The sequence below is a fragment of the Artibeus jamaicensis genome, unplaced genomic scaffold (assembly GCF_021234435.1).
Source record: "Artibeus jamaicensis isolate MK-2021 breed Jamaican fruit bat unplaced genomic scaffold, CSHL_Jam_final scaffold_474, whole genome shotgun sequence".
Classification (NCBI taxonomy): Eukaryota; Metazoa; Chordata; class Mammalia; order Chiroptera; family Phyllostomidae; genus Artibeus; species Artibeus jamaicensis.
The window spans coordinates 42,541,270-42,560,782 of record NW_026522046.1 but is presented as its reverse complement, the minus strand read 5'-3'; the positions used below and the strand labels follow the sequence as shown (position 1 = coordinate 42,560,782).

The following is a 19,513-nucleotide window of genomic DNA, read 5'->3' as shown; positions in this document are numbered from 1 at the left end:
ACAGCAGACCCAGCCACGCGGGGTCAAGACCGCCCCTTTGCCCTCCCCACGCGCAGCCAGCACAGCCCCTCACTGACGTCAGGCCCCTGCACAAGGCCACCACATACCGTGGGCCCCGGAGCAGGCCTGCTTCAGCATGGGCTTGTCCATCTTCTTGGCGTAGAAGGCCGCGTACCACACGCGCAGCTCGGTGCCCGGCGGGATGTCCCTGGAGGTGGTGAAGTACACGTCGCTGCCGTGCTGGTAGGCCGTCAGGTTCTGGTGCGCGGGCTCCGCCGCCGGCCGCACCAGCATCATCCAGTTGCAGTCGTCCTCGTTGGAGGTGTCGAAGCACACGGGGTGCCCGTCCTTCTGGAACACCTGGGGGGCGCCCACCGAGGAGGGTCTGGTTACCACCAGTCTGCGAGTCAGCGTCTGTGTGTGTGTGCTGGGGGGCGGGGCTGAGCAACCAGTCCAGACCTTGGGAACCAGGTCAGGCCCCGTACACACCCCGTTTGGGGGGTTACAGTAGTTCGGAGGGTCTCAGACGGATCAGGCTGGTCGAGGGCGAGAGGGAAGCGGTAGATACAGTGAAAGACCCAGGTGTCGCTGGGGAACCCGAGCTCTACGCCGGGCCCAGGTGTCGCTGGGACACTTGAGTTCCATGCATGGCTCAGCTGGGGATCAGGATGCCTGACTTTGACCTGTGGTCCTGACAGGGGGCCGAGTAGTTCTACTCGTGCTTCAGGGGACAGACGGAAACCTGAGGCCCACTCCGAGTCCCAGAGTTACTGGGAGACTGGAGTTCAATGCTTGGCCGAGCTGGGCAGGGGGACATTTGAGGTCTCGAGGTCCACTCGTGGACAAACTAGTCAGCTGTCAAGAGGGCATGAAAGCATCTGAGTTCACGTTTGGTCTAGTGGCATCAGGACACCTGAGTTCTATTCCTGGTCCACGTGCCGCTGGATCATCTGAGCTCTATACCTTGTCCAGGTATCAGCGGGACACGTAAGTTCTACAAAGGACCTCGTTGGGAACTAGAATCACTGAGTTCTCCTCCTGACCCAGGTGGGAAATGGACACCTGAGTTCTATACCTGCCCGCGCCCCAGTTGGGAATCAGGATGCCTGAGGTGTTCTCGAGGTGCTGGCGTCATTGGGATATCTGGGCTCTACACCTGGTCCAGGTGTCATCGATTCTCCTGAGTGCTATGTATGGCCCAGGTGGGAATCAGGGTGGCAGGTCATATTCATGGTCCTGATGGGCATCGAGACACCTGAGTTCTCCCGGTTCTATTACAGGGTGTTCAGTGACTTAAGCAAAGTCCCCTGTCTTTCTAAGATGCGCCCTCCTCTGTAACAGAGCACTGTTCCTTGTGGATTCAATGCAAGCAGGGAGCAGGGGGAGAAACAAGTGTTTTGAAGTTCAAAGGAAACACACAAGTGTAGGGGTTCTCGTCCCCTATTTTCTGATGCAAGTGTTCCTCCCTCACTGTAGGAGAAGAGCCTCTCCCTTCTCCTGAGCTTTCCCCATAGGGGCTCCCCGCTGCTAATGGGCTGGAGGCCCCTCTGAGGAGGGACCCCTCAGAAACTGGGGGGGGGGCAAGGGGGCCACTGGGTACCTGGCGACCCCCAGCTGCTGTGGGGGCATGCTCTGTCCTCCCTCCAGGGGGCAGAAAGCTGCCCTGGGCCTCTGTCCAGTGGGCCTCTGCCCTCCCTCCAGGGGACAGAAAGCTGCCCCCGGCACACAGGTGCTGGGCACTGAGCTGGGGCCGCAAACAACTTGTGCCAGATGCGGACCTTCAGTACCAAGTCACCAAAAGAAACCAAGAGGCGCACCAAGGACGGTTCCAAGGGGCCTCGACCCACAGAGACTGTCCCGTGTGGCCTGGGTCCCATAAAGGCCAGTGGCCAGCAGCCTCGAGTTCTTCCTTTCTTGCTGGTAAACAAATCAAGTGCCCCTCCCTTTCCCTCATTTTGCTGACATTGGCCTCGAAAGTGCCATTTTCCAAGGCCTGCCCCAAACCTGAGGTCATTGACTTTGTCTCTGTCCCGAAATGTGGGTCCCCGCTCAGGGTGTCCAAGGCAAGTCCGCCCCTGCAGGTAACTGCGGCCCGACCAGCGCCCCGCCCTGTTCCTCGTTGGTCCTTCTCAGGCCCGCTCGGGGCTGGTACCTCGCTGGGCACAGGGACAGCCCGAGAACAACACCTGCGTCCCCTGGCCTTGGGGGCACCCACGGGCCACACTTTTGGTGTTGTAAGCCCTCCCTGCGACTCTATTTCACTTTTCTCAGCTTCACAGAAGACCTGCCCCATCCCAGTCTGGCGGGTTTTCAGAGCCGCCACACTCTGCCGGGGTCCATCGCAGCCCAGACACGGCACCTTCCTCTGGGAAGGGCCGGGCACAGGACATGCGCTCCGCACAGGTGTGGCGGCAGCCGTACCAGCACACTGCTGCGAGAAATGACAGAACTGCCCACCCCTACGGCCCGCCACACCCTCCTGGGTCGTAACAGAAGTGAGGGCAGCACCTGGGTCTCCTCGTGCCTACGTTTTAAATAGTCTCTTTAGCGTTTGCGAAGTGGAAAATGACAAAATGCTGACTTAACTCTGACACTCTGGTGTCATGAAAAACGAACTAAAAGAAAAAAGGGGAAGATTCTGCTGGAAAGTAAGCAGAACTGCACTAGTCGGAGCTGTTTCCGGGACATCTGAAGGCCACCGGCACTCTGGCCACGGCGCCCAGTGGCGCGGAGGAGGGTCACGAAGGACCCGGTTCCTCGGCACCGTCGGCACGGCCTTTACCTTCAGCGGAAACGCGGATTCCTTCTCCCATTTGGCGACTCTCCGAGACTCGAAGGGACCAAACTGGGTCCGCTTGACGAGCTGTGTCACGGCAAACACGCCTTCGGCTCCGTCCTCCAGCCGTCTGATCTCCAAGTTGGAAGGAAGGGACGACCTGAAATGGGACAAAGTAAGTTCCTGAGCGCCACTGGCTGGAGCCGGGCCTGCACCCAGACACAGGCAGTGAAGATAAATGGAAAGATGACTGTCACCCAGGACACTCAACGGAGGGTCGCTTACTAAAGGGCGGCCCCAGTCCCCACCTGCCCGAGGCAGAGCCAACACGCTCGTGTCTGGGTGCGGGGTGCAGGGTGCGGTAGGCCAACAGGCACAGCGCAGACAGCCCTCACCCACAGAAGCACACGGTCCGGGAAGGAGGAAGACCACAGCAGCCCCGAGACCAGGTGCCACGTGGAAAGTTCCACAAGAAAGACAGGAAAAGCCATGGCATTCCAAAGGCCAGAAAAGGGCTTCCGGCTGGGCTGAACGGGCTGCTTTCGTGGGGGACGCGGCCTTTTTGAGTGAACTAGGAGAGCGTCGAGGGTGCGGTGCCGGAGGAGGGCACGGGGCCGGGACGCCAGCACGTGCCAGAGCCTCAGCGAGGGACCCAATCGCGGACGGTCCCGCTGTGGGACTGAGCGTCCCAGTGAGTTCTGAGGGCAGCAGCAGGCAGCCGCTGAAGGTTTTGGGGAGACCTGATTCAATCTCTAGGCAAAGATATTAATCTCTTTGTTTCGAGAAGGTAAGTCACAGTGAGAAAAAGCAGATAAATAAAGAGGCCAGACAACCAGTTGAGAATAACACTGATAAGTGTACGTCTCCACGTGCCAGGCACTACACTACGCAGGACACAATGATTTTACGGGAGCGGGGGCGGGGAACCGTTACTCTGATTGCTTCACAGACGGGGCAACTGAGGCGCACAGAGAACGCCTCATCCAAGTACAAAGAGCCAGACGTGGCCGACCTGGGCCGTGAACCAGCGGCCACTCAGCCCTTGCTCCCGCCCACCAGGTGACCCGGCCCCACAGGGACACATGGGTTGGCAGAGCCACGGTGCCCCTGATGGCACCTGCAGGTACTTACCCACAATCCGCCTGCACTCACTGCTGCGCCCGCCCCCCCCCTCCCCAGCCAGGCCCACAGTGGGCGTCTGGGCAGGAGGCAGGCCCAGGCTGGCCACAGGGAAACCGCGCGGGCAGACCCGCCACGTGGCCGTCGCTCCCCAATGTAAACCAGGCCAACCGATCGGTTCTTCCGTGGTGCTGGTCCGGGTCTCCGCCTGGCTCCTTAGAGGCACGAACCAGCTATGAGCCACCCCCTCTGCAGCCTCAGAAACACGCCTGGCTCCTCCTGGGGATGCATGACGCAGCCCCCAGGGGGACGGAAGTCACAGATGCCGTGCGAGGCCGAGGGTGGCCCTCCTCACTAGACCCTGTCCTCCCCCTTCGGCGGCGTCCTCCCTGCTGGCAGACGTGGAGGCCCCCAGCCCCTCACTGCAGCCGCCACAGAGACCGCCCCGTCGGCCAGGCGGAACTGTAGGAACAGCCGAGGCAGTCACTCACCTGGCCCTGCTCAGCACAAAGGAGTCCTTGACCATGACCACGGGGCCCAGCTCAGGACACTCGGAGTCGTGGTACTGACTGCAGTCTTCACACCCTGCAAAGAGACGTCCAGCATCAGGGCGAGGCACCAGACAGACACTGCTGGGCTCCCTGCCCAGCGGGGGGACTGACACTGCCCCCCACGTGGATGAACAGCGCAAACACGGGACGTGCTCCCCCAGGAAAGGCCCAGCTCTGTGGAGCATTTCAACGGGTCGTCCCAAGGAACGACGATAAACGAAAACTCACCCACTTCACCTGTTTACGATAAGTCTAACGCATCGTAAGTCACTTTCCATAGCCCTGGATTACTTTTCTAGATCAACCGCCACCCCCTGCGAAGTGCCCTTTGCTGGGGATTCTGGGAAAGATGAACCTCTTAAAACTACACCCCTGCCACATGTCTCTCATGTAATAAATCATGTTTCTTAAGGCAAGTAAAGTCATTTCAACCAAAAAAGAAACAGCGCTTGTGCACTGGAAAGACAGTGTGGACCCGAGGACGCAACTTTGCCCCGACAGCCAGCGCCACACCACCCGCGCCGGAGGGCAGGCTCGGCCACTCACAGATGAACATGATCTCCTCGCTGCCGTCCTCGGCCATCGCTGCCACCTGTCAGGACACGAGAGAGCGTCGTTAATGACGAGCTTTTTGACAAAGCACTTCTGAAGGAAGTCCCTGCGCACCGCCTCCCGGCGCCTGCGCGTCCCAGCGGCCCACGGTGGGCCCCCGTGTGGCAGGACGGGGCTGGGGGCCTTCATGAATTCAGACTTTCGCCTTTTTATATTAGCCATGCTTCCACTTGTAAAATAAATACGTCACCACGTTTTAAGAGCCAGTTTTCACACTGTCACTTCCCCCCTCCCCCACTAGACAGTGAATTCTTCCAGGACAACCGTGTCTAGAGCCACCTCTGTTCTTCAGCTGCCGGCTGCTGCCTGAAACCCATGGGCCTAAAGCAACCATGACATCGCAGAGGAGGGCCCCCTGCTCGCCACAGAATCTCAGAGTCCAACCCGGTCACCCCGAGTTCCTGACCATCCTTTGAGGGACAGCTCGAGAGCCACCCCCACCACGGGCAGCTGAGCTTATGCGCCCCCGCATATTGCAGGGTGATCTGGACATGTTAACCCTGGAGCCTGGAAATGAAAAGGCTCATCTCACACAGCTCTGGGGGAGCAGAAAGGGCGACACACCCAGCATGTGCCGCTCCATAATGATCCCCCCTCCCACGCCCTCCATCCCCAGAGAGGCCAACCCAGCGCACCCTCCCACATCCCACTTCTCGTCTCAGCCCCTGTGATGTGGACACCTTTTGGGGAACGGGTGCAGCTGGCGCTTCCGGAAAGCTATTCCACACGGCACCCCTCTCCCAGGAGCTTGAAGCATGACACACAGACAATGTCAAGTCCAACAAAAACTTGGATTTGCCGAACACACGCCTGCATCGGCAGAGACAAGAGCAGGGTGGAAGGGCTCCCGGTGGCAGCGAGTTAACGAGGAAACAAGGCAGAGACGGGAATGCTGATTTGCCCTCAAGGTGCCGCAGACAAATGACCAGGGGGTATTTTGTCCTGCACTGTCTACTTCCGCACCTCCCCTGGCCACGCCCCGCTTTCTCCCACCTGGACGGCTCCCCCGCCCTGCCCTGGCCCAGAGCACGAACCCAAGCGACTAACTTGCCAAATGGAAACTGAAGGGCTTCCCGCTGTTCCTGGGACCAAACCCAAACCCACCAGCTTCTCGTGCCCGCCTCCCCCGAGCTGACCCTCTCCGGCCACAGCAGCCTTGGTTTATTCAGCTCCAGCTCCTTCCTGCCTCCGGGCCTCCCCCGTGCTGCTCCCTGTGCCCGTGACCTCTGACCACCTCTGCCACAGGCGGACGCCCACTTGTTCTTCTTGTCTCACTTTAATTGTCACTTCTCTGGGCAGTGCTTTCTGACCCACCTGCCCAAATTGGGGCCCTTGTAACTCTTCCTGAAAGCAGCCCACAATTTCCCCTCACCACGGTTTTCACCGCCGAGACCATCTGTCTGTGTGCTGCTTATCGGGTGTCTCTCCCCACACTGGACCCGGGGGCCAAGAGGCAGGGACCAGCTGCAGGTGCTCGGCACCTGTGTGGGCCCCGCCCCCCAGCAGGCCAGGCCTGGAGCCCAGGTCCCGCTCCTTTGTGGCCTCCTGGGGCGCGGCTGCACTGGCCTGTCTTTGCTTTCTCAGGGCTCCTGCCTCCCCTCCCTTGGACACTAAGATTGGTTACGGTTTTCAGCTACACATACTGGAAAGAGAGTTTACACAGAAAATCTCTGCTACCGTACAAGTCAAGAAATCTCGCAAACCAGTAGTGGTGCTACAGGCAAGGGCAGCTTTTCAGGACGGCGCCTGGTGTTCCCGGGAACACTTCATGGGCTCTAATAAGACGCGTCCCTCCCTCACCCAGGCATTCCCGGGACACTCGCCGCCGCCACCAGGCTGTGCTAACGGCTCACTTTAGCTGGGATGGCAATGCCAAGTATGAGCCTCTCCTCCCACGGACACTGCAGGATGAGGGGCCGCCGGGACCTGATGGAAGGCCAACAAGGGGGCTGTGGAACGATCCAGATTTGGCCAAATAAACGTGTCCTTGTCTTCTGCTTCTGAGGAGAAGCTGGCAAATACTTCGGCTCCCCACGGAAACACTATGCACTCAACAAGGGGGTAGAGATCTAGAACAATGTGCTTTCCTGTGGTCACTAGGCAGGTTCAACACTGTGGCACATCTGTATGGGGCGGAGGCAGGCGCATGAGAGCGCCGAGCCCGTGCCATCCCCCCAGTGATGGCCCAGTGCTCCAGCGGCCTAGAGCAGAGAGTAAGGGGGCCGGTTCCTCTCTAGGCTGCTGAGATGTAAAGACACCCCACCGCTACCCCAGTGTGGCAAACACAGAATTTTCATCAGACTACTTCGAGTTCTGCATACATTTTCTGCAAAAAGCACAGCGTTTCTGCACCACCACGTGGAGTTCTAAAGCCCACCGCTTTTCAAGTGCTGGCCTGAGAGGCTCAGGGAGCAGCCCTTCACCCAGCACAGGCCCCGCACTCAGGCCCCAGGCAAGCAGGGCCCGGTGAGGGTCCTGGGGGAGCGGAAGAAGTGCAGGCTCGGTCTGCAGCAGCAGACAAGCTCAGAATGTTTTTCAAGACTATTTAATACAGCGGTGACTACTCTGGTCCCTCGAACACACGGAGTCCTACAGTACAGGTCTCCCTGGCCTGGCTGACCTCACTCAGCACGGTGTCCTGACGGTTCTCCCACATGGTAGGGGGGATCAGAACGCCCTTCCTTTTCACGGCTGAAGAGTGTTCCATTGTCTGGATGGACCACGTTTTGTTTAGGTGTGTTTGCTGTCGGACGCTTGGGCTGCTTCCCCGTTTTCCCTGTTGTGACCAATTGCCGCTGGGAGCGGAAGTGCACAAATCCCTCCCGAAAACCCTGCCTTCAGCACTTTGGGGTGTGTGCCCTGGGCTGGCTGAAAGTCTGCTTAGTTTCTTTAGTAAAATAAAAGACACGTTTTTCATTTTCACCAGTAACTTCATTGATTTGGATATTTTGAGTATGCAGGCCACCTCCTGCGTGGTATAACATGGATTACTCTCAATTAAGTGTCTCGACTGGATCGCCATCAACTTCAGCTGGTCTCCCTGAATGCGGAGCACCCACTGCCCAGCGAGAAATCTCCTGCCGGAACTTCGCAAACCCTTTGATGTGCTCACCCAGTCCCAGCACCTTCTCCACACTCTGCACAGGTCTTCTCGTGTCTCAGCTAGGGCTTGACCTTTCTTGAAATAATAAAGCATCATACGCTGAAAATGTTGCTTATTTTCTTCCGTCTTCAACATTAAAATGGCTACATAAAAATTTACCGATTTGGTAAGATTTTTTAAATGCACGCTGACAGACAGCCCTCACTGTCCAGTCTAACAGAATAATTTTGAATGAAGTTAAAGAAAACTAAGTGGTATCAGTGCCCATCATATGGAAAAAACCAGAGGAACTTTTTGGCCAACCCAACGCTTAGAAAGGGGACTGCTGGGCCACGGGACGGCTACGCGGGCGGTTTTCTGAGGGCCTCCTGCTGGTTTCCACGGCAGCTGCACCGCTTCACATCCACACCCACGGTGTGCGAGGCTCCCACTTCTCCACATCCTCTCCAACACGCGTTATTTTCTGATTTTTAAAAATGTAGTAGCCATCCTAATGGATGTGAGGTGGTAAAAGATTTTTTAAGGTTATTTAATATTTTAATGATCTACCAAGGCTGGGTTTTAGGAAAAGTAATCAGCTTTGAAACACTGGAAAACAAAAACTTCATAATTTTAAAACACAGGTAATAAAAATAACTCAGAGAAAAAGGCGTTTTCAGGGAGGCAGCCCACGGGACTGTGAAAGGAAGATTATCTGGTCTGTGACCCTGATGGGACGTGCCTGGCCACACCCTCCCACTCACATGACAGAGGGGGACAGATAAAGGAGGGGGCAATGAAGGAGGATGTGCCAGGAGACTGTCCCCGGCCTGGATGACTTCCCACAGCCTTGTCAGGGTCCCAAGCAGCCCTCTCCAAGGGACACAGAAGGCGAGCCACACTTGTAGTATGATTTTGGCTGCTGTTTAGTTTTGAACTATTATAGAGTCACAGGAAGTTTCAATTATAGCACGGAGAGGTGCCATGTACCTTTTGCTCAGTTTTTCCCCAAGGCTTATATCTTACATAACTACAGACAATACTCAGACTCTCATGTAACTGTAGCACTAAGAATTGCACGCTATCGAAACCAGGGAACTGACCTTGGCCCCGCACGTGTGCACGTAATTCGAAGTCATTTTCTCACAGGTGTAGGTTCATGCACCCACCACCGCCACCAAGACTCAGGACTGTTCCATCACTAAGAAGACCTCGATCGTGGGTCCCCTTTAGAGCTACCTCTCATCCCTCACACCATCCCTAACTGCATCTCTGTAATTTCTCATTTCAGGAATGTCATATAAATGGAATCATACAGTGTGTGGTCTTTGGAAACAAGCTTTAAAAAAAAATAGAAAATAAAATTATGGATCTGTATAATGCCCTTGAGATCCATCCAGGTTGCTGCATGTATTGACAGTTCATTCCTCTTTCCTGCTGCATAATATTCCACAACACAGCTGGACCATACATTCACTGAAGAACACTGGGGTTTCTCCCCGTTTTTGCCTACAACAAATAAAGCTGCTATAAAAAAGTGCTCCAGTTCTTCCATGGACATAAGTGGTCATCCCTCTGGGATAAATGCCCACAAGTGCAATCTCTGGGCCACATGCTAAGTGGACACTGGGAAAATGGGAGGCAACAGGAAAAGGGGAAGACCACGCACGCACAAGATGAAGCAACTCCATAACTGAAGCCACGGGCACGAGTCTTTGGGAGCTGGTGAAGACGGCGCACTGTGGGTGGCGGGCTGGGCTGGTGACGTAGGACCCACCCAGCTTCTCCCCCTGTGCCAGCACAGGGCTCACAATCGTCACTGCGGCCATTCTCACAGGTTACAGTGGCTCTTGCTGGAGTTTTCATTTGCATTTCCTTCCCTAACGACCAATGAGATTGAACATCTTTTCAAATAATTGTAAATCTTCAGTGAAATGCCTCTTCCTGTCTTTTGCCCATGTTCTAGTCGGACTGTATGGTTTTTGCACCGCTGAGATTTCAAAGTTCCTTATATTTAGATCCTTTCTCAAAGAGGCAGTTCACAAATATTTTCTCCCTGCTCACAGCTTGTCTTTGCATCCTCTTCACAAGGCCTTTACAGGACAAAGGTGTTTGAGTTGGGGGAAGTCCAACTTATCAGTTTTTCCTTTTATGGACTGCACTTTGGGCACTGTGTCTGAGACCTCTGCCCTCGGCCCTAAGTCCCAAAGATGTTCTCCTACACTTCTTGGAAAAGACTTACCATTTTACATTTTACCTCAAAGTCTAGTTTCCGGTTTGAGTTCATTTTTATGTAAGACGTGAGGTTGTGGTCCAAGTTCATTTTCGTGCTCATAGAGCTGCATCAGCACCATTAAATTGCTTTTGCACCTTTATCCCAAACCAGCTGACCATGTTTGTGCGGGTCTATTTCTGGGTTCTCGCTTCTGTCCTATTGATCTGTCTCTCCTTCCACCAACACCACACTGGGCAGAGAGCAATCAATACCATCCTGATTGGCATCATCGCTTTATAGTAAATCCTGTAATGGGGCTCTGCTTCCAAATTCTCTCAGCCATTCCAGTTCCTTTGTCCCTCCACATAAATTTTAGGACAATCTCGTCTAACTTGACAAAAATCCTTGCCAGGATTCACATATGTAAGTTTGGTAACATTTTATTTAACAGACTATATCCCAAATACTATCATTTCAACATATAGTTCATAATAAAAGTCATTTTGTAACTTTTTTCATACGAACTCTTGGAAATCCAGTCTGTATCTAATACTGCGAGCCCATCCCAATTCCCATCAGCTGCATCGCAGGTACTCGGCAGCCAGCGCTGGTCCAGAGGCACAGAACACTTTTTTAAGCAAGAGGGACATTTCCCTCAGGATACGCCCTCATGACATTAAAAGCATTAAGGAAAAAATCGTGAGAGGAAAAAAGCTAACAAAAAACAAGCGATTTGCACTAATGTGCTGCAGAACTATTCTGAAAGGTGCCCTGTGGGGACCAGGGTGGGGGCAGCAGGTGGGCAGAGAGCAGTTTTGTGACCTGCAAGTTTGTGACATGTTGCAGTCCCCATTCTGGAGTCTTGACACAGAAGGGCACATTAAAGGCCCCGAGGGCACCGCAATAAGATCTGTGGGAGTGTGTGCAGTTCCTGAACTTACCTGGACCGGAACCCCCCCCCCCCCCGGCAGCCAGCGATTCACGTGCTAGAACCATGGTCCGGGGCACGGACTCCGGGCTGTCGGTGCGAGGGGAGGGGCTGGGCCTGCTGTGACAGGAGGGGCAGCAGGGACAGGCAGTGAGCCTGACTCTGCCATTTTCTAGATGCGAGGCCTTCGGTTAGTTTCCCCTCCACGGGCCTCAGTTTCCTCGCCTGTGCAAGGGGAGGGTTAGAATACCTACTCCGAGCCCCCTCCCAGCCTGCAGAGGCACACACCGTTCTAATTCTAGTTCATTGTTAGGACTTCGTGCGATGGTGGCTCTCAGAGACGTCCATCCCGTGATCCTCTATCTAGCGTCACTGCTGTGCTATGGCTGTGTTTTCAGAAGCCAGCTTTCATGTCATAAGGAAATGGCATACAGAGTGACCGCTCCTCGACGCGTGTTAACCAAGTTCAAACTCATGAATGTGGCACTGACAATTCTGTAAACAGCTAGGACCCCCCTGCCTTCTAATCTTACTTCACATGATACATGACGCGCTGTTCCAGCCACACAAAGTGACTTCCCGGCCCCAAGAGCTTTCATTTCTGGATTTTCTCTGCCCCCCCATTATACCCCTCCCCCCAACCGCACCACTGGCTCTGTCTCTTTCGGGTCCTTTTCTCCCTCTGTCTTGGTCTGTCTGTGGTCACGAGTGCCAATGGTAAAACCCCAGGCTGCCACTGTTTAGCCCACATCCTTCCTCGCTGCCACAGTGAGCCCACCCCAAGGGCAGAATCAGACTCTGCCACAGCCGGGCCCAGCCCCAGCCTTGGTGACTGTATGTAGTACATTCATCGCTTTAGAGACTAATTTCCCAGAGCCACGTCACCCGCCCCGCTGGCTCCCAGGGCAGCATCTGCAGGCGTCTGACGCAGGGTCGTGACAGCAGGTGGGGGAAGCCCAGACACCCTCTGCACGTATCCTAACAGGATGGAAAGAGATCAGCAGTCTCCGCCGAGACCACAGACAGCCCACCAGCGGCTGCCTAACTTCAGACGTGGGAATCGGGGGCAGCAGGGGCACCCGTGTGACATGACACATGCCTACATGACCTACATGGTCACAGCCAGCCCCCTGGCCAACTCTAGCCACCTCTCAAGGCAAGGCTCTTCAGTACAACAGAGCAGCGGGTGTCTCACCTCCACTGCTTGCTTTTGCTCCAGTATAAGATCATTTGTATTCTAAAGTGAATGGCTATAAAGCATATGCAGAGCCTTAGAAGCTAAGGAGCACCCTCTCCTGCCCCTCTCCTTTCTGATCCCATTCCCAGGTCGACCCCTCTCAAGTCCTTGGGTTTTCCTGCTAAACCTACTTCCACGTCTTGAAACGGCAGGCTTCTTCTGGGATCCCCAGAACTCTCAGCCTTGGGGGTTGCAGCTTTAGCTCTTCCTATGGTACACGAATCACACGCTCTCCCCTCCCGTCACTCCCCACTATAAGTCTGGTTAAACCGGAGTGTGCAGTGACAGCTCTGGACGCACTACTGAGGTCTCGAGAAGCTGCCCCCAGTGACATCTGACGTCCCTCACTAACACGTTTCTTTTCTAGGGGCAACTGACTTAATATTTTATTTGCCACTGCAGTGTGTCAATTCAACGTTGTTTTATGTGTTATGTTAGTGTTGTTGTGATTTGCCCAGGTCTCGTGTTGCTGTGCGTGTGTAGGTCTTGTTGTGTGTTAATTCTGTGCTGTTTTGTGGCAGTCTTGTCGGGTGCGGATTTGGCGTGTGCTGTTTCTGTTGTTTGTGGGGACGTTTCACTGCTCCGTGCAGGCCTTCTTGTGCTGTGTGTAGGTTTATGTGGCTGTGTGCAGATTTTGTTGTGCTGTTTGTTGTTTGTATGGGGGGTTTATTGTACTGTTTTTGTGTAAGTCTTATGTTGTTTGTGTGTAGATTTTGTTGGGCTGTTTTGGTTAGGTTTTTACATTGTGTGTGATTGTTGTGCTGTTTTGCGGGTTGTGTGGAGGTTATGTAGTGCGCACGTGTGTGGAGTCTGCTGGTAGAGGCAGCAGTGTGGTGGGCAGGGTACCCAGGGCTGCATCCTTGCCCATCCTCCTATGGTTTTTTTATAGGGTCCAGCCAATGGTGGACCAGAGCTGCATGGAGCCCACCCTTCCTGTCCTGGATGCCTGCCCGTCAGGTCTGACGCAGGCCGGGTGCTGGGCCTTCCCTTCACCATCACTTGAATTTTGTCTGTTCTCTTGGTGTATCTGGAGCTTCTGTTTCCTGAGGCCTCCTCTTTCCACTGGCTTGTTTAGCCGTTCAGTGTGGGGAGCACATTTTCCTTTAATTTCCTTAGAATGGGGCCTAGGAGGTACATCTTTTGAGGGGGCTTACCATATCTGCAAATGTCTTTATTCTAATCCCACGTGACAGCTGGTTTGCCTGGGTGCATGGTCGTTTTCACACAGAACACTGAAAGCAGCACTCCATCGCCCTTCAGCTTCCAGTGTTACGGCTGATGAGTCTGGCGTCTTTCTGGCCAGCAACCTTTTGTATGTGACTCCCAACCTCCAAATCTTTTAGAATTTTTGTTTTAGCTGCAGGGACCTCAAGTTTCATGACCTGCTTCAATGCTGGGCACCGGTTGGCCCTTTTACCCTGGCACTCGTGTCCTTCAGCCTGCAAACCTTCTTGTATTATTTCTTGCATAATTCTTTCTGTTCTCTTTCCTAACCTCTTAGTTTCATCAAAGATGGCAACTGTCTTTCTGATTTGCACATCTGTTTCTTTAAGAGGAATTTCTCAGCAAAAGGTGAGAGAGAGGTCTTTACTCTGTCATCTTAAGAATAGAAACTGAGGTAGCATTAACATTATCATGTTGGTTAGAGTTTTAACCTGCAGTCATCTTTTTACTTAACAAAAAAGGGGGTACATGAGTACTGAGTCTTATTACATAATGGGCCTGGTGTGACAGACAAGAAAGTTTAAACTAGGCACCCTGGGACCTCTGAAAGACCCTCATGCACCCTCAGCATAAGGTTGGGGAGCATTGTAGAGAGAATGAGTCATGTCGGAGAACCAAGTGCAGAGGAGGTGGGTGTGCTGGGGGAAGGGGACCAAGAGGGACATCGGGAAGCCAGACCATAGGATCAGTCAACAGAACTGAAGCAGCCTGGTCGGACAGGGATTTCTCTTGACTAAAAAGGTGCTAAAATTATTTTATGTTTTTAATTACAATAAAAAGCAAACTTACTATAACTGATTAGCATCCATATCTTTTAAACTTACAACAGGCCAAAGGCCTTGAGAGTTACTAAACACTCAGAATACTCCTTCTCAAAGACAGACTCTTCGTCCGGCAGGTACAGTCCCCTCTCCCCAGACAGCAAGTAAGAAGTAACAGTCCTCTTGCAGGAAGCATGACTGAAGGACACCCTACTTCTGAGGAGTTTGCTTCCAGCGCACCACGGGCGGAAGGCCCATTGATGAGGGTGTTCTGACGACACCTGCAGCACATCAATGCTCGCAGCTGTGGAGACACAGACCGCGCTGGACGTCAGCAAGTCACATGGAGCCAAAAACATAGGGCGCCTCTCAGGTAAGGAGGGAAGGTGTCATATCTGAGAAACCTAACTTTCAATTTTATGGAAGCTTGTGGAAATAGGACACCATGGGCTCTGGAAGACTCAAGGGGAAGATTCGGAGCTGGGCTTCCTCAGATCTTGCCAGGAAGAAAGGCCTCCACAGGGACCCCACGATGACCCTGAGCCGCCTGCTCAGCCAGTCCGAGGGCTCCTCCCCATCCCAAATCATCCAGGACTGGCCTCTACACCCCCTTCTTTTCATTTCCTCTCCCAGAAACTCTCCCTCTCTCCAGCTCCCACCTCATCTGTATGACCTCATTTGAACAGCCCTTTTCCCTGAAGCCCTCTTGGCCACATTTGTCACATACCATGCAGGCCGCACTCACCTTCCCCAAGGAGGCCCAGCCTTTGTCATCACACACCCGCTCTGCAGCAGCCAGTCGCGCCTCCTGGGTTATTCAGACCAGCTTCCAACAGCACCCGCTCATTCCTCCGCTCTCCACTCGACTGCCCCATTTCTGCTTTCTCCCATTGCGAAGATTCTGGAAAGGGCTTCCTCACCTTCCATTCTCTTGCCAATGAGAAAGCCTGCCTCCACCACTTCACCTGGCCACCCACCCCTCCCTCAGCTCCGGTCCCGGGGCAGCATTCCACAGTGGGCCCTCACCCTCCCTTCGGGGAAACCTTTCTTCTGTGGTCTCCAGTCCTTTTCTTCTTTCTGTCCTGCTGGGTGCTCCTTCTTAAGCCCTTCTTTGTTCTCATCTCATCTCCTGTCCAAAGTGCCAAAACAGGTAAACCAAGCTGGCCCCTTGGTCCTCTCTCCCTCTGCACACAGCACTTACTCCCATTACCTCCCAAGACCATGGTCCAGTCCAGCACTGCCCCCACCCGAGGCCCCAGACCCTGCCTGAGGCCTGGTTCCAGGCACCAGCAAGTATTTTGCTAATATTTCTGCAAAAGGGTTTTTACCAGATGCTATTCTCTGCACTTGAACCGACAATATAAACTGGCACCCTTGGTTTAAACAGCTGCAAGGGACGTAAATTTCCAGTATATTATAAATGCTGACATCTTAAAACAAAAGCGTTACGTCACTCTTCTAAGTGTGTCTGCTGGACTCTACAGGGTGATGCCCACTGCCATCTATTTACGAAGCACACGAGCAAGCTCCTCTTGGGCTGCCAGGAAGTTCCGGCACTTCCTTCTCTGGCATCTCCTAACCCCATTGCTACAGTCACTAAACCCAGTGTCACATATTCGTGCCTGAAATGGCTCTGTCGATCACACTACAAATGTGCACAGAAACCAAACTAGTCCTGACTTTCTATGACCACGAGGGCGTGCTAATTTCTTCTGGACTGAGTTGTCGCTGCCTTCATCGAGACCCCACTGATCAGAACTCAAATGCAGCATCTGCTTCAGTAAAGTCACCAACACAGAAGCTGTGGCGTCACTAATTGAGGCAGGCAAGGCTTTCTCCACAATCGCTTCACAAATCGTGGGCAAACGTTCAGCTGAGCCCTGCTCTCCATTTTTCTATGTCTGGGTGCAGGAAACCCTGTTCTGCAGACACATAGATGGGACTGGAAGAGCTCGGTTATGGCCTGGTGCCCACAGCCACTTACCCATGACCACTGTCAATGCCAGTGGGTCCCCACTTCCTCTGTCAGCAGGAGGGCCCCTTTCATCTGCCAAAAGTCTGAGGTCTTATCCCACAGTGGGTGCACTCCCCACTCATCCACACATCTGTGGGCACCCTGAGGTTTCCACACCCCTGGGCCACGGCCCACACCAAGACTGGGGGCTGCAGGTCGCCGTCTCCTGGACAGTACAAGGGACTCTTTCTCAGGAAGCTAAGGGACCTGGACCCTGGGCCCTGGGCAAAGGTTTACCCCACCCCAGTGGGGCAGTCAGAAGATTCTGCTCCTCTGCAGGGCCCTGAATCCCCCAGGTCACATCTCACATGGGCACACCTGTCATCTTCTCCTTAGTAAATGGCACTTCCTGCCACCTATCGCACATTCCCCAACCAAACCAGCAGCAAGGTCTGCCTGGCTCCAGAAATACACATTGTCTTCACTCCTCATTTTCCCCTCTGCCTCTCCCCATTTCTAATAGAATCTTTGGGGCCAGCATTTTCCACATGTCAGCCATGGGGTCATCAATGAAGACACAGGTTCTGTCCCTCCCTGCCCAAAGCCCCCAGTGGCATCCACTTGGCACTCAGGACAGCCTGTGCTGCCCTCCTGTGCTTTCTCTCCTGGGCAACAAAGCTTGTTTCCACCCCAGGGCCTTTGCACTCACCATTCGTCTGCTAGTGATGCCCTTACCCTAGATCTCCACTGAGCACCCCCAGCACTGGTCTCCAGCTCAGGCAGACCTTTCTGGTCCCAACTGGCCAGGTGTACCCACCCCTACCTGAACCAGGGCCTCCACTGGCTCTACCCACCCTCAACCTGACACAGCCTATTGTTCATCGTCTTATCCTCCTCCCTCCTGACCACTGGTCCGCCAGCCAGGACATTTCTCTTGTTCTTGGTAGTGCCAGGCACACAGCAGTTGCCCAAGGAATAAACACTTGTTGAATGAATAAATGAATGAACGCACGCATTCAGGAACCAGGAGGTGAACTGGACAGGGACTGCCCACACTTTACACATGTGAAAAGGAAGAGGAAGCTGAGAAAGCACTTAAATTGCTGCCTGTAATCTTAAGCTCTGAAATCATGTGTCAAAAAGAATTGTTTTAAATCTCCCATCAACCTGCAAAATGGCAGAGTGGTCTTCTCTTGTTCTTCTACACAGATGTTATCAAAAGAACAATACAAGGGGTATGTCCTAAGGAAACAGAGTCCTTTCTCAAATACAATTGCTCCAAGAATAGCTATTAACCCCTATTGGTATTCACTTATTTGTCTCCAGAAAAAATACAACAGGATGTCCCTGCTGCGTCCAAAAGCAAACATATTACTAACTATAGGCCTTGTTGGCAACGTTTCTGTACAAGTATGAATCAAAGCTGTCGGGGTAATGGATAAATTTTACTAGGTTTCCCTTTCAAAATCCACACTGTAGTTCTCCTATTTCTTAACCATTCACCATAAGGCAGTGATGTCAAGGAAATGAGAGGAGCCGAGTGGAGCAGTGAAAATGTGGAGAATGTGGAAATGTCCAGGTTTGGAAACAAAACATGGTGTAGTGCCTGTGAATGGGGGGAGGATCTCACTTATAAAAACAAAGTGTCTGCACTGGTGTGTTCTCTGGAGAGAGTGCTCATCCTTGCCTTTTAAGGTTTATCACAAAACCAGTTGCTCATTTACTTTTCACCCTAAAAACACCCTCGGGAACCACACTGGGATCTCTGGACTCATCAGGTGAGTCGGAATTGTATGCAAGAGGCTTAAGCAAATGTGGTTTTTGTGCACTGGCATCTTTACATACACACACGGGTCCACCTGCCTTTGGTCACACACTTGATTCTACCATTTTAATCCACCTTCCAGGGAAGAGGGAAGTAGGCGATTTCCGAGCATTTGTGGGAGAAAATCTCATCCACTCCATTAAGAGCTTAATAAAGGTAAACACATAACCATCAGGTAGACCTATATTTCCATAATGAGTTCCCACTTCTAAAGCTGACCTCACCGAGAACACCTGTCCCTCTCATCAGGGGCCACATGGCCAGCTCCTCCACCTGTCTGCGCCAGGGCGCGCCCTTCCCAGCCTAGCCACCCACTCGAAGGCGGGCAGATCCCGATGGGCACCTGCTCACGGATTTGACTACCTTCCCTCTACCACCCAAGGGTTTACAGAAACAGGATGCAGGGTGTTCTTGGGGGGCCTGGGCAGCCCCATCGCCCAGGGTCCTGCTTCTCTAACCGAGATGACAGAGGTCCAGGGGCCCTCTCGCGCGCCCCAGGGCCTGTGCCCCGGTAAGGAGAGAGTGACACCACGGGGGGGGGCCCGTCGGCGACCAAAGCACTGGGGGCGGGGACGGCGGGCCGGGGGCGGAGGAGCCCCCCGCCCCGCGCCCGCGGGCCGCGCTGGCCGGGGATGGTGGGCGCCGGCCGGTGGGCGGCGGGCGGCGGGCCCGGAGCGCCCCGGCGGCGGGGCGGGTGGCGGGCGGCACTCAGGGCGATCCCGGAGCGGCTCCGGGAAATCCAGCCGGGTTTTGACTCTGATCGCCCACGGTGCCCACAGCCGGCGAATGTAACAAAGAACAGTCGGCATGGCGGATGGACCGGGGCGGCGGCGGCAGCAGGCCGAGCTGGGCTGGGGCGGCGGACGAGCGGGCGCGCGGAGGAAGCAAGCGCGGGCCGGGCGGGGGCAGCGCGCGCGGGGACCACCGGCGGGCGCTGGGCCCCGGGCTTTACCTGCCTTTGGAATGTGCCGAGCGGGATCGGATCCGGACTCCGGGTTGCGATCCGCTCCGGAAACTGCGCAGCACCGGAAGCCGGGGGACGGCGGCGTGGCATTATGGGAGTTGTCGTTCGCTGCGGGGCTCGGGCAGCGTGGCTCGGCAGCGGGCGGCCTGGTTGCGGTGGCTTCGACGGGAATCGGGCAGTATGGATGAAGCAGCGGACAGTGTGGTCCGACAGCAGGAGGCGTGGACTGGGGAGCAGGGGGTGCGGGGTGAGCGGGCCGCGTGGA

The 19,513-nt window shown here is 54.5% G+C and overlaps 1 protein-coding gene across 3 annotated transcripts in view; it reads right to left on the bottom strand.

Annotated features, from left to right (window-relative positions):
• Positions 1-19,300, bottom strand: part of PRDM15 (PR/SET domain 15) — a 64,227-nt gene extending 44,927 nt beyond the window's left edge. For all 3 annotated transcript variants that reach the window (XM_053657882.1, XM_053657883.1, XM_053657884.1), the window contains exons 1-5: positions 19,237-19,300; positions 4,993-5,038; positions 4,387-4,480; positions 2,783-2,936; positions 108-360 (exon numbers count right to left, since the gene is read on the bottom strand). In XM_053657882.1, coding sequence (XP_053513857.1) covers positions 108-360; positions 2,783-2,936; positions 4,387-4,480; positions 4,993-5,029 — 538 coding nt within the window. In that variant the 5' untranslated portion in view covers positions 5,030-5,038; positions 19,237-19,300. The remainder of the gene's footprint in view (positions 1-107; positions 361-2,782; positions 2,937-4,386; positions 4,481-4,992; positions 5,039-19,236) is intronic.
• Positions 19,301-19,513: the final 213 nt, after the last annotated feature.